The following is a 26,929-nucleotide window of genomic DNA, read 5'->3' as shown; positions in this document are numbered from 1 at the left end:
ACACAGAGTGAGACTCGGTCTCAAAAAAAAAAAAAATTAAAATTAATATCCAACAGCAATATTATTCAATTAAAAAATAAAAGTAAAAATACCTTCACACAAACAATGGCCAAGAAAATGTATTAGGAGCAGATCTGAACTTGAAATTATTAAAGCATGTTTATTAGGGTAAATGAAAATTCAGAAATTCAGTTTTACATGAGAGAATGAGGAGGATCAGAAATGCAGTTGTTTTGTTCTCTTGCCTAATTTTAAAAACCTCCTTGAAAGATATTTAACTTCTAAAGCAAAAATGGAACAACATATTGTGTGTTTTATAACCTATGTAGAAGTTAAATGTTTGATAATATTATTACAAAGGATGATAATGGCAGAGATCAAGGAGTGCTGTTTTAAGGTTCTTACTTTATACATGAAGTGGTAAAACATTATTTTAAAATACATGACAATATGTTAAGTTTCATATTGCATGTGTGGCTTATAGCAATGTCTAACAAAAATTTTTAAAAAGGTATAACTAATAAGTCAGTAATAGAGATAAAATGGCATTCTAAATGTTATGGAACACACCAGAAGTCAGTATAAAAGGAAATATTGAATAAAGAATGAATGAGGCTGGGCATGGTGGCTCACACTTGTAATCCCAGCACTTTGGGAGGCCGAGGTGGGCAGATGACCTGAGGTCAGGAGTTTGAGACGAACGTGGCCAACATGGTGAAACCCCCTCTCTATTAAAATACAAAAATTAGTGGGGCATGGTGGCAAGCACCTGTGATCGCAGCTACTTGGGAGGCTGAAACAGGAGAATTGCTTGAACCTGGGAGGCAGAGGTTGCAGTGAGTCAAGATCGTGCCACTGCACTCCAGCCTGGGTGGTGGCACAAGACTGTCTCAAAAAAAAAAAAAAAAAGGAAAGAAAGAAGGAAGGAAGGAGGGAAGGAAGGAAGGAAGGAAGGAAGGAAGGAAGGAAGGAAGGAAGGAAGGAAGGAAGGAAGCAAGAAAGAAAGCAAGAAAGAAAGAAAGAAAGAAAGAAAGAAAGAAAGAAAGAAAGAAAGAAAGAAAGAAAGAAAGAAAAGAAAAGAAAGAAAGAAAACATGGATGTGATCATTTGAAAATGAATTGCAAACCCCAGTGAGAATAAGCCCAGGATACAAATGTTTAAGTTACCCCAAAGTCATCAATTTTCAAGGACTTCTTTCCCTGAAAGTGACCATAATAAAAAATCAGGGAAAAACTTGGCTCTTTGGAATTTACATGTAGTTTAAACTTTTGGACTTTCTTTAGACGTTAAATTATAAGGGCAGAATAATTTAATTTTAGATATTAATTACTCTGGACTAATTTTTTGGAACTTTAATTTCTTCAGTTTTATTTCTCTCTGGGAATTTAATAATTAGAATATTTATGTGTTAATTTTTGAACATGTCCAAATTCTTGCTATTGAATAATTGAAGTATCTTGACATCATGATTTAATTTAATCACAGAGCCTCTGAAGAACTCTATTGAACAGTGTAACTGAACATAATTTAACATGAGAAACAGCATATAGAGGGAATTTTGAGGTTTTGAAGTTAATTAATTAATGTACTGTTTTATTATAGTTCAAAGTCTTCTGTAAACAAACATGGTGCCCACTAGTAGTTCTTAGGGGAAGCTACAATAGAGAAGCAATTGTTATTGAGTTAAGGACTTGAAATTTATTTAAAATATGAATATCTCCAAAAGCAGCTCTGAGAAAAGACCCTAGGTTCCACTAGTTTTGATTTGAGAAGTGATCCCAGGAGGCACAAGTGTGAAAATGGGAAAAGTTAGACAATGGAAAGGAAAACTACAATAAAAGGTAAGAGGAAAAGGGGGATGCATTCATGAGATTCATAACTATGGGGAAAAAATGACTGGATTCTAGTGTGGACCCCTTGAACAATGTTGAATGCCCCTCAAGAGTTTCCCATTGAGTGAATGGGTAGCTGTGCTTCTTACTCACTGATTTGTGTCCCTCATTGGTTAATGAGGATTCCTGAGGACATCAAATCTCTGGAATATTAGGGCTGCCTTGAGTGTAGTTGATAAAGATTCTTGTGCAGTTAGGTTGGGGCAAAAGTAATTGCAGTTTTGCCATTAAAAGTAAGTGCAAAAAAAAAAAAAAGCAATTACTTTTGCACTAACCTACCTAATAAATAAAATCTTAAGGAACAGTGACAGACAGACAAGCTTTGGCAGCAAGTAGTTATCAAGGGACATTCACCATAGATGAGGAGGCCTGTGTGGGCTGTGGAGCAAGACATGAATACTGTCTGCTGTGGGGCCTCATGTGGCAAAAGACTGAAATGATACATGGCCAATACCACCCGCCAAGCAAGAGCCAATCGCCTAGATGACAAGCAACGGAAAGTTTTAAATCAAAATTAAAAGAAAAAAGAGTTGAAGAATATGAAGAAGGGAAACGTTCCCACTTGTTATCTTTTTAGGAGGGAAACTGTAGTTCTCAAAATTTATCTTCAGAATTACCAGGAATGTTTGTTAGAACACACATTGTTCTACACCCTACTTAGAGTTTCTGATTTGTAGCCACAGATGAGCCCTGAGAATTTGCCTTTAAAACATGTTGCTGTTGCTCCTTGTGCACGAACCACAGTTTGACAATCTGTGAGCAAGGGTAACCCTCTAGTTTCTCACTCTCTCGTGTATTAACTCTCAGTGGGAGGAGAAGAGAGGGTGAAGGAGACCTCTTACTTCCTGCTCTGTAGATCTCACTGTCTCACTTTCTAGATTTCTCTGCAATCTGGCCAAACTTAGATAGGAAGCTTTAGCAGACCCAGGGCAGATATTCCAGTGTTGCCTATGACCAAATGAGGAAGCTGAATTCTATGATGCAAAAAAGAAAGCTATTGTTGCCCCAGACTTAAGCTGGGTTTTCTAAATAATAGCTTTTTCAGTAATGAAGGTCATGCTTTATATCTGTATATCTGATTCTTGTGTCTTTCTTACAGATGTTTCCAACTTTGAAGGAGAAAAATCGGGGTGTTGTATATAGACATCTTGTAAAACCGACAAACAACAACCGTTTTATGCAGAAGTTTTCTTATTTCAGTAGAAAAAACATCCACACAATATTATGTATGAGGGCTTAAATAATTTGAATGAGAGAGAAGTAACAGTGTGCATATAGTTTTACTGTGAATACGGACACGCTTTCTGCCCAGAGGGGAGTGTAAACACTGATGACTTTTAAAAATTTCAAACATTCTGTATGAAACATTCTGTACGCTTAAGATCTAAAGACGATTTGCTTTATGTAAAAAGAGAAGGAAAAGCATGAAATGAAATCCACTGGTAGAGTCAAGCTACTTTGATTTATACCTAATGTTTCTTCAGACAACGGCACAGAAGCACTTTCATATTTCAATAATCTAATTTTGCATTATTTGAAAAGGAACAGGGCTATAGATAGACTTTTATTTGGCTTATGCCCTAGGATATTCAAATAGACTTTGAACTTCAAAAAGACTCTTTTACTAATTCCAATAACTTGTGGTATTTTCAGGGCTTGTTATGGTAATCAATGACATATTTTATTTTTATTACAAATTGACAAATATGTTAAGATAAATATTTTAAATTCTGAAACCTGATTTTCTAAAGGTGCTTTTAAGCTTTTCTAAAAGTGAATGAAAAATATAAGATGAGTTAAACCAGTTTTAGAGATTTATTGGATTCCATAAATGTGCTATTTGGTAGATAATTTGCATTTTCTTGCATTTTGATTGTATTTTATCCAGTATTATTCCTCATTCCCAACTACTGTTTGTTGTTATTGACTTATAACACTTGAGTAATCCCAAGTTTGCTATACTTCTTGACATAAAAAACATGCGTTTAAAGTTCTTATGCCAAATACAAAACATCATAAAACCAAAGGAGGGGAACACCCCAAAAAAGAGACAGTACTCATTTTAGGGCTGTGGTTGTGTAACTTATCCCACCATTTCTAGATATGTTATTATAAAGTGTCATTATTCTAGTTTTTGTTTGTTGAAATATTTTGATAGATCAGAAACTTTGTAAATAAGGTGGATGGTTACCTACTTGATATTTATTTTCCCTTTTCTTTTAGATAACATAATCTTTATATTGTCGTGGGTGGCAATACATCACAGTCAGAAAAATATATTGTGCCATGTGTTTTCGTTTAGGGAGGATCAATGGAAGTTACGACTGGTGCTTTCATTAAAACCTTTTTAAAAAGTGCTTTCTCGGCTGGGTGCGGTGGCTCATGCCTGTAATCCCAGCACTTTGGGAGGCCGAAGCGTGTGAATCACGAGGTCAGGAGTTCAAGACTAGCCTGGCTAAGATGGTGAAACCTGTCTCTACTAAAAAAAAGAAAAAAAAATAATCAGGAGTGGTGGAGGGCACCTGTAATCCTGTAATCCCAGATACTGGGGAAGCGGAAGCAGAGAATTGCTTGAACCTGGGGGTCGGAGTTTTCAGTGAGCCAAGATCGCGCCACTGCACTCCAGCCTGGGCAACAGAGCAAGACTCGTCTCAAAATAAAAAAAAAAAGTTGTTTCTCATGTGCCAGGTGTCATTTCCCCCTTCCTGCCTCTTCCTGTTTCCTTGTTGAAAGGTCTACAGAATTTTCACAGCCATTTTGAAGTCAGAGGATGAGACTGAGGGTAGAAACTGTTTGCTAATCATAATAGGGGAAGCTTATGATACTGAAGACATTATAGATCTGCCATCCCCAAACCGCCCTATCTTTTTATATGTTAGAAGAATACACTCATATCTCCTTTGAGCCCCTGGCCTTTTGGGTCTATGTTATAGCAATTAAAGTTAATCCCTCACTGTTAAAAACAAATATAAAATGAACTTTGAAACAAACTTATTGCCTTCCCTTGTTGATATAAATGCAGCAGAACAAGTTTTTGATCAATGATAGTTGAATTTGATAAATTAGTGATATTTTATACCTTATTTCTCCTAGTGGTTAAGACTAGAAGTGGCAAATTAGATTAGGACATTTGGGCTGCTTAAAACCCTAGCAAACCTTAGTGGTCCACAGAGTCCTTTATATAGACTTGACCTAACTAGAAACATTTTTTTAGAAACTGAAAATGCTTTGAGTGAGGGTATTGCATATCTTCCTCTCTAGTACCTTATTCTAGTAATATTTGATCCTTGGGAATGCCAGTCAATTTTCATGTCACATTTATCATGTCCTCACCTGTGTCCTTATCTCACACTTAGTCTGTGACCTACCGTAATCAATCCCTTGTAAACTTATTTAACTTCTTCACTCCTAACTATCCCCCACTTACTCACCTGACAAACAAACGCTTGCTAAATCAGTCTTTTTTTTTTCTCTCATGGCTACTTTACAGTCAACCACAACAGAAGGAAAACATGCTTCATGAATACTACAAGCTCTCCCCAACATACCAACTACATATTGTTATTTCAATCACCCTCCTGCATTGCAAGATAATTAATTGACATTTCCTTCCCTCTCACAACCATTAAAGCTATTATAAACTCTTCACTTTCAACCATTGGTATTATTCATTTCCCTTAAGAAAATTCAGGTAATGCAAAAAGGACGTCCTCATGCTCCTGCACCGTGAATCTTTTCCCAAACAGTGTGTCTTTCTCTGTGTTTCAACAGAGGAACTATTCATCTTCCAAAGATCAGTCCGTCCTTCTGTGAATTAGATCACATCAATTTTAAATTTAATTGATTTGTTACTATAATTATCCTTTTTGTCTTATAAATTATCTGCTTTTCATCTTTACTGGATTATTCCCATCAGCATAAAAGATGATCATATCTATAACTTTTATAAAATCCATTCCCTTGAATGCAGGCGCCTTGCAGCTACTGCAAAGTTCTCTCTTAACTTTCAGCAAATGTTCTCCTTTAAAAGAGTTAATGATAGACGTGTTCTTTATTTTTTCACTTTCCTTTCTCTCTTGAATTGACTATAATCATAGTTTTATCACCGATACTTGGCAAAAGCTGGTCTTGGAAAGGTCAATAATTGCACACAAGTACTGAAATCTAGTGCTTAAATTATACTTCTCATCTTGTTTGCCCTCTCAGCGATGATAATATCATTGGTTTTCTCTCCAAACCCCATCCCTTCCTGAAAGTCTTTATACCAAGAAAGTCAGAGCAGTTTAAATGTTATGGGACGTAATGGAAAGAAACTGGTTTTGCTCCCTGTGGGATATTGGTTCAGGGACCCTTGTACCTCGAAAAGGAAAAGCATTGGAGTTCAGCACAAGAAATCACTGCTAATATTGAATTCCTTTTCATTAATTCATAATGCTAAGGCTGATGGGGAGCACTCTGTTTCTGAGACCTCATTATTTCTTTATTCCCATATTCCGTCTTCAGAAAAACCTGAGATCAGAGAGTAAGCAGTTCATTCATGGGAGGGGATGAAATAGGGAAGCTGCCCTTCACCAGTGCTGCTCAGTGCAACCTTGCAACATGAAAGCCCACAGTTTGGCTCAAAGTCTCCTCCGTGGGTTTCTCAGCTGGGGCATGGCAAATGAGTAAGTTATGTAAGAAACCTACATCAGACATGAATGAGGAGCAGCAGCTCCTAAAGAGCAGCCGTTTAGAATAGTTGTCACACTTTACCACGTATCCTAATTTCCTGAGACGCTTTTCAAAATGCAGATTTCAAATCAGACTTCCTGAGAGTGCTGGTGAAGGCCAGGGTTCTGCACTTGTGATCTTTTCTTTTATGCAATTCTGATGCAGGTGGGGAACATGCACCATACACTCTAAAAACTACTAGGAACTCTTACGTGAAAGAACTAGGACTGGGAGTGAGGATAAGAGATAAAAAACAGAATTAATTGTTAGCCAAAAACACAATTGGAGACTCACTCTCTCTCTAATGTTGGAAAAAAAAAAAAAAAGGCAGGACACTAATCTTGTTGAATAGGCAAACAGTCAGTAAGCATTCGCCACAAAATAGAAAGTGAGGGCCATATGTGCAAGAACAATTTCCCCATGGATGCAGCATTTACATAGAGGGAGAAGCATCCTCAGCACACACTTGTCCTACTCCCTCAAGATTGTGTATCAGCAGGTGTAATTACTATGTATATGAAAGTCCATCTCCAAACATCTGAGGCCACTGGGAACAGCATGAATCAACTTTGCGTCTTGCCTGCTTTCTTCCCTGGTTTCATGGAAAGTTGGGTTCAAAGATTTGATTATGTCTCGATGCCAACTGTATTTTCACCAGAAACCAAGAACTAGATCTGCTCCTTTGGAGTGTCAACAATAGTTAAATCAGATTGCCCAATATTTTCAAACTTTTTGGAACATTTTATTTATTGATTTCCAGTATGCGTACTTCTCATCACAGGGTTCTCCTTCTCAGTCTTCTCCACTTGTTAACCTCAGATCCAAGACTCAATCCTCTGACTTCATATCCATCTATACTTATTTCTAACGTGACCTAATTAAGCTCAGATTTATGACTTTAAGTGCAATTTATACATATTGATATTACCTGAACATACAACTTTGGGCTTTCATGTTCCTCAATTGAATACTTGACATTTCCATCGATAATTATATTTAAGTTGACATGCTAAAATGTAATCTCACCCAATCCCAAAATGTGTTCCTTCTCCAAAGCAGTAAATGGCACACCCATATACCTAACTGTTTCCTTCAGATTCCTTAAGATCATTTTTTGACTCTCGCACTCACATGCTATTCCTCAGTGATACTCACAGAAGTACTTTGAAAATATACTCCAAATGTGACCACTTCTTTATAACTCCACCATTAAGACTATATTTTAAGCTACCACTATCTCTTACTTAGACACTAAAATAGTCTTTAAACTATTCATTTGTTTTTAAAAAAAAATCAGAATGTGCTACTCCATATACGAAACACTTTGATAGCATCCCCTTATACTTAGAATGGAAATCCAAATATTTACCTAGGTCCACAGGGTTCCATGTGATCTGCCCCAAGGCTACCTCTACAAGCTCATTATCTGCCACTCTCCTCTAAATTCATGCTCATCACACTAGCCATCTTGCTTTTCCGACAGAAAGCCAAGTAAGTTTCTGCCTCCTTTTTATAAATCGTAGAGTATATTAACATATATATATTACAATAAATTATGGAAATGAAATGTTTACTAATAAGTCACATATGCAATTATTAATGCTAGTAAATAACTACAATTTAAATTAAATCAGAAATAAAGAAAAGCTCTGATTGTAGGAGTGATATCAGCCCACCTGGTCCACTTTCATAGACAGCCAGTAAATTAACCATCAAGAGTATAAAATTTGTTATACATGAATAATAGTAGTCTATATCATTAATGCAATCAATTAAATAGATGATCTATTTAAAATTTTTGTTTCTAAAAATTTATGCTTGCCTAGTTGTTAATATTCTAAACTAAAACAATGTAAATTTTTTGTGTTCTAATTTTCCAATTAAAATGAGTTACTTAACATTTTATGATAATAATAATAGTACTAATTTATAGTGCTTATTCACTTGGAAACTTTGTGTGTGGTTTTTGTTTTGTTTTGTTTTTTACTTAAAAAACGTTTACATTATCAGTTGAGTCACAAAACTTGAAATATTATTAGTACCTTGCAAAATTAAAAAAATTGAAGGCTTCCCTTCCTAATAAATTATGGTATTCTTTGAATCATCAGGGTAACAAAAATCATTTCTTACCGTTCACTTGGAAGATGTGAGTCTGATAGACTTGTTCATAGCCATCTGCATAGCAGGTGTAATTGCCCATGTGAGTTGTGGTCACCTTGGTAATGTACAAGGACCCATCATCTCCAAAATCCTATTAAAAAATAAAATAAAACAAGGTGTTTGCATTTTGAATTAATTGCAACAATTTCGTTTTTTAAAAGGCATATTCAGGTGCAAAACAAATAGACTCAAATATTGTTTTAAAATTATCAACATGAGCATTGTTGGGTGTATAAGTGTAAAGGATCTGTAATTATAATTTTCTAACAATGTGTTTTGTTTGAAAAGCATCATCTCAACTCATAAATATAGCTTTTAAATATTTATTTGAAATGTGTGTTTAATATATAAAGTTAGTTAGTTTCCACATATGTGCTCTAATTTAGCTCCCATTTTCAAGATTAATACAGGCCAGCCAGGCACGGTGGCCTCACCCCTGTAATCCCAGCACTTTGAGAGGCCAAGGCAGGTGGATCACTTGATGTCAGGAGTTCAAGACCAGCCTAGCCCACACAATGAAGTCATGTCTCTACTAAAAATATGTAAATTAGCTGTGTGTGGTGGCACACACCTGTAGTCACAGTTACTCAGGAGGCTGAGACAGGAAAATTGCTTGAACCTGGGAGGCAGAGGTTGCAGTGACCCAAGAACGTGCCACGGCAATCCAGCCTGGGCAACAGAGTGAGACTCTATCTCTATATAAATAAATAATTACAAATAAAAAAATTTAAAAAAAGATTAGCACAGCTATAAGGTGTTTTCTTCTTATGAATGGCTAGAACAAACACCTGTTAACTGCATTCTTCACCCTGGTAGTTATCTACTACTTCTATATTACTTAATTATATATTTACCAATAAAAATAATTATTAAAGCAGTGTGATCTCGGTGATAACATTTATAGACATAACATAGAATAGCATTTATTTTCCAAGCCCAGATACCATCAACATATTTGAATAAAATAACCATACCACTTCAAAATAATGGAGATAAATGCATAATCATTTTGAAAAAAAAAAAAGAAAGGAAATAAACTTGCACTGTTAAAATCAAATCCATGAAGCACCTCCAGAACAGCAAAGATCAGAAAATTTTCTCTTCCATTACAATAATGATTATTCTGGCAAACATTGCCAAAATCATTTTTTTTTTTTTTTTTCAGAATTCTGGAAATAGAGAAAGGCTCACAATAGCCCACAGAGTATTTATTCAAAAAGTGGCTGGCTCCTAATAAGAATGGCAAAATTTATGTGGCATTTTAACTTTACTTCCTCAACACCTCTCCACAGCTGCATGGTGGCCTTGAACTAGGCTCCTTGAAATTATGCCAGCTATGAAAATCATCATCCTAGAAGACATTGGAAGGGAAAGAGCAAGTCTGAAGCTCCTCCAAGACCGCATCCTGAGAGAATTGTACCTCTTGGATAGATTAGCAGCTCCTCAAAAATATACATTTTCATGACTTTTTTTTATTTGAGCTTTGAGCAACACTTAAAGCTCACTCAGTGTAAAGAGTCCCATCCCTTCCCTAATGTCTGTGTGTGTGTGTATGTGTGTGTGTGAGACAGGGTTCCCAGGCTCTGGAGTGCAGTGGCATGATCTTGGCTCACTGCAATCTCTGCCTCCCGGGTTCAATCAATTCTCCTGCCTCAGCCACCTGAGTAGCTGGGAGCAGAGGGGCACACCATCACACTCGGTTAGTTTTTGTTTTTGTTTTAGTTTTTATTTTGAGATGGAGTTTCGCTTTTGTTGCCCAAGGTGGAGTGCAATGGCATGATCTCGTCTCACTGCCACGTCTGCTTCCCGGGTTCCAGCGATTCTCCTGCCTCAGCCTCCCGAGTAGCTGGGATTACAGGCGCCACAAGTACGTGCCACCACGCCTGGCTAATTTTTTGTATTTTTAGTAGAAACAGGGCTTCACCATGTTAGCCAGGCTGGTCTCGAACTCCTGACCTCAGGTGATTCAGCTGCCTCAGCCTCCCAAATTGCTGAGATTCCAGGAGTGGGCCACTGCGCCCAGCTAATTTTTGTATTTTTAGTAGAGACACTCGGTTTTCACCATGTTGGCCAGGCTGGTCTTGAACTCCTGCTTCAGCCACCCAAAGTGCTGGGATTACAGGCATCAGTCACCACACCTGCCCCCTAAAGTCTTTATGAAAGGAAACAACAGCAGTTGTTTAACATTACAACTTTCTGCAACAGAGATACTAGTTGTAGATAACAGTAGTGTTTGACAAAATAAACATTACAAGATAAACCTGAGGAATGGGCTCTCCGTAGAGAAATTTGTAGAGTTCCACAAATTCCTAGGCGTCTAGAAGGCCACACAAATGTGCAGGACTGTGTGCACGCTCAGCAGAGACGTGTGAATCCCTATTCTCTCATCTCTAGCTGCACATAAGGCTCTACACAAGCAGAAATTGAAGGCTAAGACAGAGTCGTGAACTATATAGGAACACTCATATTGTAACACAAAACAGAGATAGAGAACCTCAACAAAGCCTGGGAGACTTACTGATGCAAGGCATTTAATTAAATCCCTGTTCAATCGTTAGCTTACCACTAAGAGTGAATCTCAACAGCCACACACAACATACCAAAGAAAAATAGGTAAATTCAGCTTTATAAAAAGTAAAATTTTTTTGCTGCTCAAAAGACATCAAGAAAGTAAAGAGATACCCTGTAGAAAAGAGGAAATATTTGAAGAAAATTTATCTGATTAGGATATTCTATTCAGAATATATAAAGAGTAATTACAATTCAACAATCATAAAGCAAATAGGCTGGGCATGGTAGCTCACACCTGTAATCCCAACACTTTGGGGGGCCAAGGCAGGCAGATCACCTGAGGTCAGGAGTTCGAGACCAGCCGGCCAACATGGGGAAACCTCGTCTCTACTAAAAATACAAAAATTAGCTGGGCATGGTGGCACATGCCTATAATCCCAGCTACTCAGCAGGTTGAGGCACAAGAATTGCTTGAACCCGAGAGGTGGAGGTTGCAGTAAGCCAAAATCGTTCCACTGCACTCCAGCCTGGGTGACAGAGTGAAACTCTGTCTCAAAACAAAACAAAATAAAACAAATAGTCTAATTAAAATAATGGGTAGAGGATTCAAACGAACATTCCTCAAAAGATTTACAAATGAACAATAAGCACATAAAAGCACGTTCAGCATTACTAGTCACTAAGGATATGCAAATAAAAACCTCAGATACTTCATATACTCTACATTGGTTAAAATAAAAAAGAGACAGTTGCAGATGTTGGAGAGGATGTGGAAAATTTGGAACCTTCACGCATTGCTAGTGAGAATATTAAATGGTGCCTGTGCTTTGGATAACAGTTTGGCCACTCCTCAAAAAGCTAAACTAAGTTACCTAGGACTAGCAATTCATTCCTATGTACATACCCAAAAGAACTGAAAACATGTCTGATACTTTCTGTATGCAAATGTGCATAGCTATATTACTCATAAAAGGCAAAAAGTGAAAACAACCCAAATGTCTATCAATGGATGAATGGATAAATAAAATGTAGTATATCTATACAATGGAGTATAGATTATTTGACAATAAAAAGGAATAAAGTACAAATATATACTGCAACATGAATAAACCTTTCTTTTCGGCCTTAGGGCCTTTGTATGAATCTTGAAATTAATATTCTAAGTGAAAGAAGCCAGACACAAAAAGTCACAAACTGTCTGAGTCTAATTGTATGACGTCCTGAATGACCACATCCATAGACATAGAAGACAGATTTGTGGTAACCAGGGACTGAGGGGATGGGGGAGGGGAAAACACCTGCTAATAAGTCTGAAGTCCTTTTTGGAGGGATGAAAATATTCTAAACTTTGACAGCCATGATGGCTGCACAATTTTGCTAATACAGTAGAAAGCACTGAATTGCACACTTTGAATGGGTTAATTTTACGGTTTGTGGAGAATAGCAGAGTAAAGCTGTTGTTAAACTAAAATCTATATGAAATACTTAAATACAAAAAAAAGCCATAATAAAACTATATATAGTCTTAGTTAATGAAATCTTCACTGAGTATGACAAAAATTAGAAATCAAAAAAGAAAGAATAATTGACATATTTATATGAAGAAGAAACACTTTCGCATTCCAAAACATTGCTATCAGCAACAGAAAGCTAATTAACTACAAATTATCGAGACAAAACTCAATGCATTTAATCTTTATTTATAAAGCAGTTATCAGTATGCCAGACATTACTGTAAACACTTCACAAAAATGGACACATTTCATCTGTATATTAAACCTATAAAACAAGATCTATTAATATTCTCTCACTTTCTAGCCAGGGATGCTAAGATGTCAAGTAAGCTACTAGTTCCACTTGGCCTCTAATTAGCAGAGCTAGGATTGGAAACCAGGTAGGCTTACTCCAGAGTCTGTGTTTCATGCTCCCACAACACACTGCCTTCCCTGTCAATCATAAGTTGAACTCGGGGATAAAAACAGGAAGAGAGAACAAAGAGGAAATTTGAGAAAAAATGCTCAAAACAAAAAAGGTAAAATATACTACCAGGTTTGAAGAAAAAAGGCTGGAAATGTAGTGAGAGTGCATGTGCCCATAGAAGAAAGGCTGGGTAGATACGCTGAAGTTTGAGTCAAAAGACAACATTGTAAAACATATCAACCCCTGTATTCAACCCCTTTTCTCAGCTGCAGAGAATGAGGATATGAGGTGCTGGTACAGAAAATTCTTTTTATTATCATTATTATTATTATTATTATGCTTTAAGTTCTGGGATACATACCATGCAGAATGTGCAGATTTGTTACATAGGTATACAGTGCCATGGTGGTTTGCTGCACACATCAACCTGTCATCTACATTAGGTGTTTCTCCTAATGCTATCCCTCCCCTAGACCTCCAATCCCCGACAGACCCCAATGTGTGATGTTCCCCACCCTGTGTCCATGTGTTCTATTGTTCAGCTCCCACTTATGAGTGAGAACATGCGGTGTTTGGTTCTCTGTTCTTGTGTTTGTTTGCTGAAAATGATGGTTTCCAGCTTTATCCATGTCCCTGCAAAGGACATGAACTCATTCTTTTTTATGGCTGCATAGTATTCCATGGTGTATATGTGCCACTTTCCAGTCTATCAATGATGGGCATTTGGGTTGGTTCTAAGCCTTTGCTATTGTGAATAGTGCTGCAATAAACATACGTGAGCACGTGTCTTTATAGTAGAATGATTTATAATCCTTTGGGAATATACCCAGGTATGGGATTGCTGGGTCAAATGGTATTTCTCATTCTAGATCCTTGAGGAATCACCACACTGTCTTCCACAATGGTTGAACTAATTTATATTCCTACCAACAGTGTAAAAGCGTTCCTATTTCTCCACATCCTCTCCAGCTTTTTAAGATGTAATTGGCAAATTTTCAATACACTTTACTATAAATAGTCTTAAAGATTTTTTCCCAGATATTTACTCTGAAGATTTACTTTCTAAGAGTTTTTTGTTCATTACCTCTTCCCAATTTTAATTTTGGATTTAGAATTTTTCATGTTTATTTCTAAATTTTTAATGTGTTGCTCAGTTTTTAATGTTATATACAATATTTATCAATAAAAAGTGAGCATTTATCTTCACTTCATTTTTGTAAAATGTAACTAATTGTGTCAGTATCTTTTGGTAAAGAAACTGTTTTCCCTCTGAAATGTGATTTTTAAAAAATATTTATATCTTTAAAATATGATAGTATCCACTGACTTACCAAAGTTCACATGATAGTATTCCAAAACCACATCTGATATAATTTCTGACTTTACCTATATTTATGCTAGGTGAATTTCTGTTAAAAATAGCTTCCCTCAAACTGACACACACTACAGATTTATTGAAAACAAGAAAATGATTATGGAGCTATTGAATCCGGCCTTGAAAATGATAAAAATCTTCTGACAAGGAAAAAAAGATCAGAGAAGAGAAAGAAAGAGATAAATGGGAGAAGAGGAAAAGGAGGAGGAGGAGTCAAAGAAGAAGGGATGAGGAGAGGGGAGGCAGAAGGGGAGGAAGAGGAGGGAAGGAGAAACATATTGTACACTCTGGCTGTCATACGGTTTAACTGATTATTTCCTTCATAACTCTCAAAAAAATATAAATCCTCAATATCATATTATATAAGATCAATCATACCACATTTCTACAACTCCCTGAGGAAACTGTCGTGGTGCTACTCTCACTGATTTAATGAGGGAAAGCCTTATGAGCTACACAGTAGGAGAGGATTTGGAGCTTGAACCTCCACAAAAAGTAACTATTGATACAAATTTCACAATGTAACTCCAGCTTTCACCACAGGCTACCATTAAAAACAGGGGTCATACAGACAGAACACTGTTAGGGAACTGAAATGCTAAATGAAAAGACAAAAGACTGTACCCCACGTGAACAGTAAGCAGGTATTTGACATGTTGTAGAGTATAATGGGGGAATGCCAGACTTTTGTATAAATTAGTCGAGAAAGATTAGAGTCGAGTATTTTTAGAAAGATTTTGAGCAAAAAAAAATTATTGATGACTAGAAATATAATAGCAAGATATCTAGTCTGCATAACATAGACATAAATGCAGGGCAAGAAAGTGTAAAACTCGTTACAACCAGAAAATATCATGGAGACCAGATCACAACAAAGAATTAGTTCACTGGACAAGAATAATTAAAAACAACAGTGAAAATTCTGAATATATGTGGATGGTATTTGTGATTATGTTTATGTTCAAATATGCCAAACTGTATATTAATATTTTAATGTATATTTTCAGATAATTCTTTTAAAATTTATTGAAAACCTGAAATAAACAACTTTTCTGTATGTCCTATAGAGCTACCTAGAGAGTACAGTCTTCCCTTTCTAGTATAATCTAGATTCCTTCACCCAATGATGTAAAAATTATCCAAGACTACAACTTTCAAGGTGTTTTGTTGAAATCTGTGTTATTCCATAACACCAAATCTCTTTTAGTTACACTGCTCTTCTTTCTAAAACAGCATATCTAAATTACCATGACCATTTCTAAGCTATATTTGTTTGTTCATATTTTTATCTCTTTCCTCTAAATGGAATTAAAAGATTCCAGCCAAAATTTTCTTGAATACACAATTTTATAAACACCTTTTCAGGCAGCTTTTTGAACAAGCTAGACTTTAATATCCTCTTATTAGTTTGAATAAAACATAGATCTTTTCAATATATTTAAAATAAAACACCATATTTCAGTCTATTTAAAATAAATAGTAAATATTTATTGAGCATGTAAATATGTCGAGTGCTATGCTCAATTTAAATGAAACATGAAATTTTATCATTTAAACAACTTTGTCAAAAAGGCCCCATTATTAATCCCATTTTGCAGATAAGAAAACTAAAATATACTGCTGTTGAATAACTCGGTTGTGGTCACCAAACAAGGTGAGGGGTCTCATATTAGCATCCAAACAGACTGAAGAATTTAGCTGTTCTTTTTATATAATTCTTAACACATTCTTTTTTTTTTTTTTTTTAGATTCTCCATTAGTTTTAGCCAAGCCTGAAATTTATGCTTTGAGTTTTGTTATATGTCTAAAGACATATCAAACCTACTCTTTACCTCCATCCTGATACAGCATTTCTGATCTTTTATTTTCTCAGCAGTTTTCTAATCTTAAATAGATCAAAACAAATGTGTGATGTGGAGGCTCAGCCATAGTTGAGAGTTATAGCCTTAGAACAGACACCCTGAATTCAGGGACAAAATCTTCCATTTATTCCGAACTCTCGTTATACCTTTATAATCTGACTGCCAATAGACACTCCATAAATATTTCCTCAGCGATTAAATCTTTGTGAGCCTCTACACCATTACAGAGTTGCCTTAAGGCATTGATGTCTGGAAAGAGTTTATAGGAAAAAAACACAAAATCATTTATTTTGTTGAGTTGATTGCTTATATATTTTTCAAGGTAGTGTAAATGGGAACTTTGGAAAAAAGAACACCTGTAGCATGTATGTAAACTTGTGAAATTTTTATGGTGACTACCAACTGATTATAATCAATTATGTAAGAGTAACAAAACATTTAACAACCTATAGATGATGAGCACTGGTTAATCAGAATGTACAAGGCAGTAAAAACCAGGTATTGATTATATCAGTACATAACAGCTGAATTTCAGGCCTGTATTTAACCACATGTTTTTAATCATATTGTTTAGATTGCTTCAATCTAAAAGATGTTTCATCTGTTATAAAATGGTAAATTTTAAATGTTAACCCACTTTCTTTTTCATATCATGTTCCTCCTTATAGTTCTAAATTGTATGCTACCAATATTATTTGCACTTTAAATACAGTTTTCTGTATAAAATACATGTTTTGATATACACTGACATTAACGTAACTTCGTTTCAAATTCTGAGTTTTCTAGTACATGCGTTTACTTTGCAATACTGTAAAAGCTATTTTCCTAGCTTTTTATGTAAACAAAATGTATTTTCATAAAATAACAATAAAATAAATTTAAGCAAACTTCTACATATTGAGATTGACTAGGGTAGTATTATCTCACAGTGGATAAGATTTTCTATAAACTACAGATTTTTCTCAGTAACCTATTTACTAACATACTTAACATAGAATCAGTAAATAACACTGTGAAATAATAAATTAAATACGTTTAATTTGGTCAATACATCATTTTAAAAACTACTTTCCTTAAAGTAAATTGTTTCATGAATCAATTTAAAAAGATGCAATAGAAAAGAAATGTCAACCAACATGGATTGAAACTATTGCTTAAAATTATTAAGTAAATGAAAATAAAACAGCTGCATTCTCTGGTATGAAAAGCAAAGCCAAAATGATGAGAACTTTGTGTAAAAATATTATTAGATAATAAATGTAAAATAATTAATTTTATTTTTTTAAACTTAAGAAAATAATCCTGCAAAAAGGTTCTAATATCTTCAAATTAATTGAAATGTTCTCTTCTTGACCACAGTTCTCAGAATTCCTTACTGTTAGTATAATAATTTAGGAATAACTACCTCTCAGAATAATCAGGGAAAAGGGAAACTTTAATGAAAACACCTACAAGTTCTAAATGGTTGTTAAGTTTCATGAAGTTTTATAAATGCGGTTTGGAATACAATGTAATTTGTTAAAAGTAAAAGGGGGCCGGGCGCGGTGGCTCAAGCCTGTAATCCCAGCACTTTGGGAGGCCGAGACGGGTGGATCACGAGGTCAGGAGATCGAGACCATCCTGGCTAACACGGTGAAACCCCGTCTCTACTAAAAAATACAAAAAAAAAAACTAGCCGGGCGAGGTGGCAGGCGCCTGTAGTCCCAGCTACTGGGGAGGCTGAGGCAGGAGAATGGCGTAAACCCGGGAGGCGGAGCTTGCAGTGAGCTGAGATCCGGCCACAGTACTCCAGCCTGGGCGACAGAGAGAGACTCCGTCTCAAAAAAAAAAAAAAAAAAAAAAAAGTAAAAGGGTCCTAGAAATATAGAAGTTTCTACAGTCACTCTTGAAAGAGTTTTGAATTGAGTAAAATGAGCTGCAGGTATTTCTCTTGTTAGAATAAAAAGAAGACAAGCAGAAGAAGCCTGTGGCAGTTGTCCTGAGTAGACACTTGTACAATATGTAGACCCAGTGCAATAGGTTATGGAGTGCTCATAGGTTATGAAAAGCTACACAAAGAGGGTAAGAGGTGTCCCTCAAATTCTAGCGTGGAGAAGGTAAAGGAAAGTAGAGTAGGCAAAATGAGAATAGTAGGATTTGTAACAATAGCTATGAGATCACAAAAAGTTCACAAATACAACATACAACATGAACAATATTCATTGAGAACATGATAATAGTTTATTGAAAGGTATTAAAGAATATCTTACTCAGTGGAAAACATGACTAGAACTCAATATTTTAAAGGTATCAATTATTACTAAATCCAAAATCTCAACACAACTTCAATTGATAAAAACCAACATGTTGGCTGGGCACAGTAGCTCATGGCTGTAATCCCAGCACTTTGGGAGGCCTAGGTGGGTACATCAACTGAGGTCAGGAGTTTGAGACCAGCCTGGCCAACATGGCAGAACTCCGTTTCTCCTAAAAATACAAAAATTAGCCAGGTGTGGTGGTGTGCACCTGTAATCACAGCTACGTGGGAGGCTAAGACAGGAGAATAGCTTGAACCTGAAAGGCAGAGGTTGCAGTGAGCCAAAATTGCTCTATTGCACTCCAGCCTCAGTGACAGAGTTAGACCCTGTCTCAAAACAAACAAACAAACAAAAAACACATTTTTTGAGGAAATCGAAAGTTGATTTAGATTTGTAAGACAGTGTAATAGAGCATGAAAAGCCAAGACAATCCTGAAACAGAAAGAGAAAGCAAAGATGACTTCCCTCTACCATATATCAAGACTCATCTACAAGATTAAAACTAAGATGAAGTGGTGTATTCAGATAAAGCCTCTCTGGAAACAACCAATATTCTCAGGTCTCTCTTCTTTCTCTGTCCCAAGAAATAGATAAATGACAAGTATATAGATGACAGATAGATAGCCATGCCACATTTATGATATGTGACAGACATAGCATGGCAAATTAGCAGAGAAAGATTAGTCTATTAAGTATACAGGGCTGAAGCAACTAGATAAGTTTAGCCATACAGAAAATTCTCAACTGGACTTCTACCTCACAGCATACACAAAAATCAAGAGCAAAGGAAACAGTACAAATATGTAAAAGACAGAACTTCAAATATTTTCATATAAAATGTAAGAAAATATCTTTATAATCTCAGGTATTTGGATATTGGATAACATTTTAAATTGAGAGACAAAATGAAATAATTTTAAAAGTAGTTTACAAATTAAACTATGTCAGAGTTAGGAATTCTTATTTGTAAAATTACATTATCAAAGCAATGAAAATACAAGCCGTAATTGGACAAAGCAACCCATTATCTGTGACTGATAAAGGAAAAAACAAAAGACTGACAATTCAATAGAAAAATGAAGATGTGAAAAGTCATGTCCTGAAAACGAAATCACAAATACCACTTATATTTGTAAAAAGATGTTCAATATCACTACTAATCATTACAATTACATTACTGCAACAACAAGGATGCCATTTAAACATCTATTAGATTTACAAAATTAAAATGCCTAATCCCAAGTGCTGACTGAGATGTAGAGCAATGGAAAGTCGCATAAACTCATAGTGAAATTGTAAATTGGCAAAACCAGTCTGTAAAATATAAACTCAAATATGAGCATATTATACAACTCAGACATAAGAATGTACACACATAAATTTTGCTATAGTAATGTTTATAGCATCCATTTTAATAATAAAAATCTGCAAATAACTCCCAGGTACAACAGATTAAGCACACAACACAATCATGGTGAATAATAACACTGCTTTTACAAAACCACTATTCCAAGTGTTTTAAATATATGCAGAGTCAGATTTGCCATGAAGCTAATAATGTCCAAGTTTATTAAGAGCTCCTCATTTGGACAAGCCCGTTTCAAAGATCTGATAGTAGCTTTGCAATGTGTGTATATGGCCATATATTTCTGTAAAATTTGCAAATATATTTATGATTTGCTGTAATTTCTTTCCTCTTTGGAAGTAAACATCCATTTACATAGCTAACTGTTCTTTATAATTTGTATTCTTTCTCCAAAATGTAGGGGACCTTGCGCACATGTACTCCACAACTTAAAGTATAACAATAAAAAAAAAAAATTCAAGACGACTCATATAACCTTGAATCATTCCTATCTATATTATTTACGTATTGACACTACCATAGTTTACACATAAAGAAACAAATTTCAGAAAGTTTAAGTAACTTCCCTACGAAGGTTAAGTTCACAGCACAAAATTCAAAACTAGGTCATCTAGCTCTACATTTCATGCTCTGAAATTCCATATTTACATAGCTAGAGACATCAATATGAATGAATCCCCAAACACAATGTCACTAAACACATACACACACAAACAGTATGCCTCCATTTATGTAACATCCAAAAACAGTAAAAAATAAACTGTATGTCTTAGGGATATATACATTTATGGTAAAAAGATGAAGAGCAGCAAAAAAAGGGTTAACATATAATTCACAGTAGGAGTCATATGCACAGGAGAAGAAGGAGAGTGTAATGAAGAGAAGCCTATAGGAGGCTTCAGATTCATTGGTAAGGGCATATTTTCTAAATGGTCGTAAAGTCTAGATGTATCATTTTTTTTAATTGTAAGGGACCTACATAAATCCTTTGTATAATACTGAAATGCAAAAAAACTGAGTTAGTAAAAAAAATCAAAGTAAGCTTTACATAAGTATCTCAAAGTGAACAGCTTCCCCTATGTATATGCAGAATATCCCAGTTTCTTGTTTCCTAAATCAACTTAGATTGTACTTCTTAAAAATTAATGCAAAAAAAAATCTCATTTAGGTTTTAAACTATATTTTGCCATGTTTTGAAAGCGAGAACACTTTTATTGTGGTTTCATCAAAAATATTCTTATCCGAATGGCTCAAAGAACCTAAAATCCTGGTAACTCTTGTATCATTAGTAAACGAATACAGATTCCAGAGTTCTGGCCTTATCTTGGTATATAAATGGAAAGAATTTCTATCCAAACAATGAGATGAAGCTAAATAATCTACATAATAATTTCTTTCTGGAATCCATCTGAGTGCTAGATTTGCAGATCAACTAACTATCCCCAAATTCAAGGAACCCTGGAGCCTCTAAAAAGAGACAAGACACCAGCAATTATCCACCTAAAGTAGGGCACTGGAAGAAAACAAGGCACCATGCAAGTAGGCACAAAAAAAAACAACGAATTTTTTAAAAATAGCTTAAAAGCTGAACTTGCACAAGTTGTAAGAGTATAAAACCCTGGGAGCACAGACATAGAGGACAGTCACTTTTGCAGTCTCTTCTTAATAGACCTTGCAATTTGCTCTTCAGAAAGACTGGGGGCAAGAGAGGCATTCCTCATGATACAGGCCTGGTGTTGAGTAACAGCTGATGCTGAGGTGAGAAACAAAACAAAACAAAACAAAATGAAAAAAGAATTCTTACCTGCATCCTTTCCCCTAGTGACATAAAGTATTCAACTGCTTAAAAAAAAAAAAAAAAAAAAAAAGGCTGTCAATCCTGTCCCTTTCAAAACACAGGTGAAAACCCACTGAGTTTTAAAAAAAGAGAAAGACCCTCCTCGTTCCAGAAAACTAAAACAAAACAAAACAAAACAAAAAAAACAACAACAAAAAACCCCTTACCAACATGAACAAGGTAGGAACACTAAGAAAATTCTGCTCAAAAGGCTTAGAGGCATATAACTACCTAAGGTTGATACTGAGTGAAAAAAATGTATTACACCCCCTTGTCCTGCACCACCCATGCTTGCAAAGAACCAACAAACAAGCAACAGCAAACTACTGCTGGTAGAGGGACAAGAGCATGAGAAACAACCTCTCTTGGGTGCAGGCTCACAGGGAACACTTAAAACAGAGGATGGACCAGGCACAATGAAGAATTTGATCAATCAATACAGCTCCCACCACAAGCACAAAGTAACACTAAAGGAGTAAGTACATTGTAATCATAGTGGCTAATAAAACTAAAACAAGCTTAGCTTCTCAATAAAGATCTCCCAGAAAAAGAGGCATGCCTACTTCCAGGCAAAAACACTTTAAACTTGGTCACCCCTACCTTGCACAGAGTATGTACATTTCAACTAAAAATTATGAAACACACAAAATAGAGAGAAAAAATAATAGGCTGTTAAGAGACAAAATAATCAATGGAACTAATCTCAAATATAATCCTATTGTTGAAAAAGATTAGAAAGTGGATTTAAAATAACTATTATTAATATGTTAATATTTCCAGCGGAAAGGCCTGAAGAAATCCATGAATGGATGGGTAATGTTAGCAGAAAAATGGAAAAAGCAAAAAAGTGTTCAAGGACATGCTATAAATAAATAAGACACACACACACAGAAAAAAAAAAGAAATAAAGCATGTGCACACACACACACACACACACACAGAGAGAGAGAGAGAGAGAGAGAGGATTAATGCATTAATACTGTTGGAAGACTTATCAGTAGGTCCTGACACATTGAAGAAAAGACTCAGTGAACCTGAATATAGGTGAATGGACATTATTGAAATTAAAACATAAAGGGCAAATTAGTGGGAAATAATAGAACAGGGTATCCAAAAGAAATCAGTCAATATCAGTCTAAAATACGTACAATGAGAATCACCAAAAGAGGTAGAATAGAGATTAGAATATTTGAGATTAGAGATTAGAAATTCTTGATAATGAATGGTCAAGAATTTTCTTTAAAAAAATTAATATTTTAACAAGCCAGAAATATATTTATACTACAGAGGACCAAAGATAAAGAGAAATGTTTGATTTTCAGAAAAAAGACACACATTACACACAGAAGGGCAAATGTAAATATTACAACAGGCTTCTTATCATAAGTTACAAAAGTCGTAAGACAATAAAGACTGACATCTTTAAACTGCTAGGGTATGGATGAAGCAGGGTTGGGGGGAATTAAGGAACTGTCAGTCCAGAATGTCATATACAGCAAAAGGACCTTTGTAGTATGAGGGAAAATAAAATTTTGTTCAGCCAAAAACTGATAATTCATTAACAGCAAATCTGCATTGTAAAAAATCCCACAGGAAACCCTTCAGGAAGAAGGAATGTAATACCAGAAAGAAAGTTGGATGTGTACAAATAAATAACAACTTCACTTTTTGGTATATTTATAATTTACTATATTAAACAAAAAAAAAAGGTAGTTGTGTACCTGTATCAATGTGAAAGTAAAATGCATAACAACAACAGGAAAAAAGATGAGAGAAGTATTTGAGGGTACAGAGTTCTAAGTAGCTGACATGTCACTTCATGTGGAATAGTATATGAAAATAAATAGCAATTATACACACACACATTGGCGTACCTTGGAGTTATTGCAGGTGCAGTTTCAGACCACTGCAATCAAGTGAATATGGTAATAAAGAGATCCACACAATTTTTTTTTGGTTTCCTAGTGCATATAAAAAGTATGTTTGCACTATATGATAGTTTATTAAGTGCACAATAGCATTACGTTTAAAAATAAGGATGAGGTCCCAATCGGATAGGATTGGTAGTGGCTTTATAACAAGAGGAAGAGCTCTCTCTTTCTCTCTTTTTCTCTACTTGCAAGCACCAAGGAAAGGCCATGTGAAAAAACAAAGAAAAGGTGGCTTTCTGCCATGCAGGAAAAGAACCCTCCCCAGAATCTTAATATGATGGCACCCTAGTCTAAGATTTCCAGCCTACTGAACTGAGAGAAAATAAAGACCTGTTATTAAAGGCACCAAGTCTAAAATAAAGACCTGTTATTAAAGGCACCAAGTCTATGTTATTTTGTTATGCAGCTCAAACTAAGATAATACATTTGCTTTTTAAAGTATTTTTCAGTGTAGGGAAGAATGAGAGAACTTCACTTAGATTGTGCGATATACACAACATGGATGACGCAGAGAATTCAGAATCATGTTCAAAAGATAGAATGTCTCCCAGACAATAACCAAAGCAAAGGTGTCAACATACCTGAAAAATATTGCTTATAATTTAGAAGAAGCAATGATATGCCACAAAAAATCACTATGTGGGACAACAATGTCAGTTCTCCAGTATAATGTATTTTTTACCTGGCTAAGGGAAATTGGAACACTCGGTCATCTATAGCCTTCGTAAAAACTAGTCAAACAATTAATTAATTGTACAGGAATAGATCAATAACAAATAAATGCAATTTTAAAAATAATCAGATTCTGATGTCATTATACCTTCAAATCATAAAACTAACAAACTCTTGATATTTGTGCTCCAATAATTTAATTTCTCATTTTTTTTATAGCATTTGCTTCTTAGCTTCAATGTTCATTTTGATAATCATCTTTTCAACATGTTATTGGGTTGATTTTAATATTCAGTTCTCTTAATAGATATTTTAAGGGTCATGGAATAAATTATAAATATATTATCATGCAAAAATATACTTATCATGCAAAAATGCTACTCTTAGCACTGTTATCATGGATCATCAGTTTTGAATCAGAAGAACTCGGGGCCCTGAATAAAGCAAGCACATCATTTAGGAACCAATCAATCAGATGATAAAAATCACACAGTAACTTGAACATAAAAATTTTAAATAAAAACAAATTATTAACTATAACAGAGAGTTGGAATAATGGAAAATTATCTACTAAAGAGTAAAGGGTAGTCTAAAAAATATAAAAATAACAGATATACAGCAAACCACCACCCCTTGGAATGACATAGTACTCCCAAGGAACAGGCTCTTCTCCAGCACTATTGAGATCCAGGCTTCCTTGATGAGAGTGGGCATATCTATGACTCACTGGACAGTAGAGAAAGTCACTGGGGTTACAAAACCACCCAAGGTGGTACAGGAGGACATTTTTAATGGGAGAAGCCCCGTTGGAAACCCTTCACTGGGAAACCCTGAGCATTGAGGAAGTTGCACACAGTGTGGGAGCCTGCCTAAAAGAACACAGCAGAACCAGAAAGAGAAACTCCTTTCCTCATCCATGGTTAAATAGGTGAAATATTTACAGAATCTATGCTTACATATTATTGTATAGGAGTTATTTCAAGGTGATTTAGAGAATAGAGGCAATGCATTATAACCAGTACCTAAATTTTCAGTACATGGCAGGGAAAATGCCAAGTTAAGAAAACAAATGGTCAACTATGTGGTTTACTGCAGGCCACATGTTTTGCTCTGTACTCATTTTATATCCTACTCATCCACCAATAAGAAGGGGACAGAAAAGGGATTAGCATACAGAAAATAAATTCAGAAGTATGCCAGAGCTGGTTACATGAGTTTTTTCAATTTGTGAAAATTCATTTATTCATATGACTGTATTGTTTTCATACTTAAATAAAAACTTGTAAAGTAAAACATGCCATAGCACATAGCCTTCCACAGTATCCATGAACTGAGCCATATTGATATACTTATTTCTTTATGGTGTAATTGTCTATTTAATTGCAATGATTTAATTGCGTATAATTTTATTTCTAGGCCCTAAAGATATGTAGATCTTAAATACATGTTTGTTAAAAAAATTGAAGAGAATATCTATTGTGGAAGTTAACATTTGCAAGCTTTCAAAAATTTTTTTTTTCCAAAAACATCTTAGAGTTTCTCAGTTTGCCTGTACATGAACACAATTGCCATAATAAATGCTATGAGGAAACTGCCTCCAAGATTATTAATTAGTTTATGATAAAAAACCAAATAACCTCTATTTCATTTCTAAGTTCTTGTCCTTGCATGAAAGTTACTCATTGGAGATACAACTCTTCCCCAAATAACTGAAAATTGAAATGTCTTCACCCTTCAGTGGAGAATCATTTCCTGTCTTCAAAGATAAGTCTTTTCAACAGTGTTGTGAACAAATGAATTACCTTTTGTGGTAGACTGATTTCATTGATGGTCTTAATTGCTTTTCTAAACCATGTCATTTGTTCTGTAACTTTCCGGTCTTTTTTTTTTTTTTTTTTTTTTTTTTTTTTTTTTTTGACTATGTGCTGTGCTGTGTTAATTTATCTGGCTAAAGTGGTATTAGCAAATGTAATGCAAGCAGACACTTGGAAAAAGAAAAGTGTGCATTTCTCCTTGTTCTATTATTGCATGACATGGCCTGCTCTCTCTTGGACGATTGCCATCAACATGAAAATCAATTCAGACTAGCTTACAGAAAGATGAGAAACCACGTGGAGTACAGCAAAGGTATCTCAGCTGAGGCCATCCAAGACTAGCTGGCTCATAGGTTACCCATCGGTTTAGGAATGAGTAAATGAGTAAACCCGGCCAAGACCAGTGAAGTTCAATCCAAATCAGCAGAACCTCCAAGCTAACCCCCAAATTTTCCAGAAATAATGATTATCTGTGATTTTTTTTTTTTTTTTTTTTTTTTTTTTTGACGGAGTCTCACTCTGACACCAGGCTGGAGTGCAGTGGCGCGATCCCGACTCACTGTAACCTCTGCCTTCTGGCTT

The 26,929-nt window shown here is 35.2% G+C and overlaps 1 protein-coding gene across 5 annotated transcripts in view; it reads right to left on the bottom strand.

Annotated features, from left to right (window-relative positions):
- Nucleotides 1-26,929, bottom strand: part of FSTL5 (follistatin like 5) — an 811,548-nt gene that overhangs the window by 199,637 nt on the left and 584,982 nt on the right. For all 5 annotated transcript variants that reach the window (XM_050791292.1, XM_050791294.1, XM_050791296.1 and 2 more), the window contains one exon: nt 8,733-8,853. In XM_050791292.1, the coding sequence (XP_050647249.1) occupies nt 8,733-8,853 (121 nt within the window). The remainder of the gene's footprint in view (nt 1-8,732; nt 8,854-26,929) is intronic.

Source organism: Macaca thibetana, chromosome 5 (assembly GCF_024542745.1).
Source record: "Macaca thibetana thibetana isolate TM-01 chromosome 5, ASM2454274v1, whole genome shotgun sequence".
Lineage (NCBI taxonomy): Eukaryota > Metazoa > Chordata > Mammalia > Primates > Cercopithecidae > Macaca > Macaca thibetana.
Note: the sequence above shows the minus strand (reverse complement) of the source record. Positions and strands in the feature narration are given on the sequence as shown.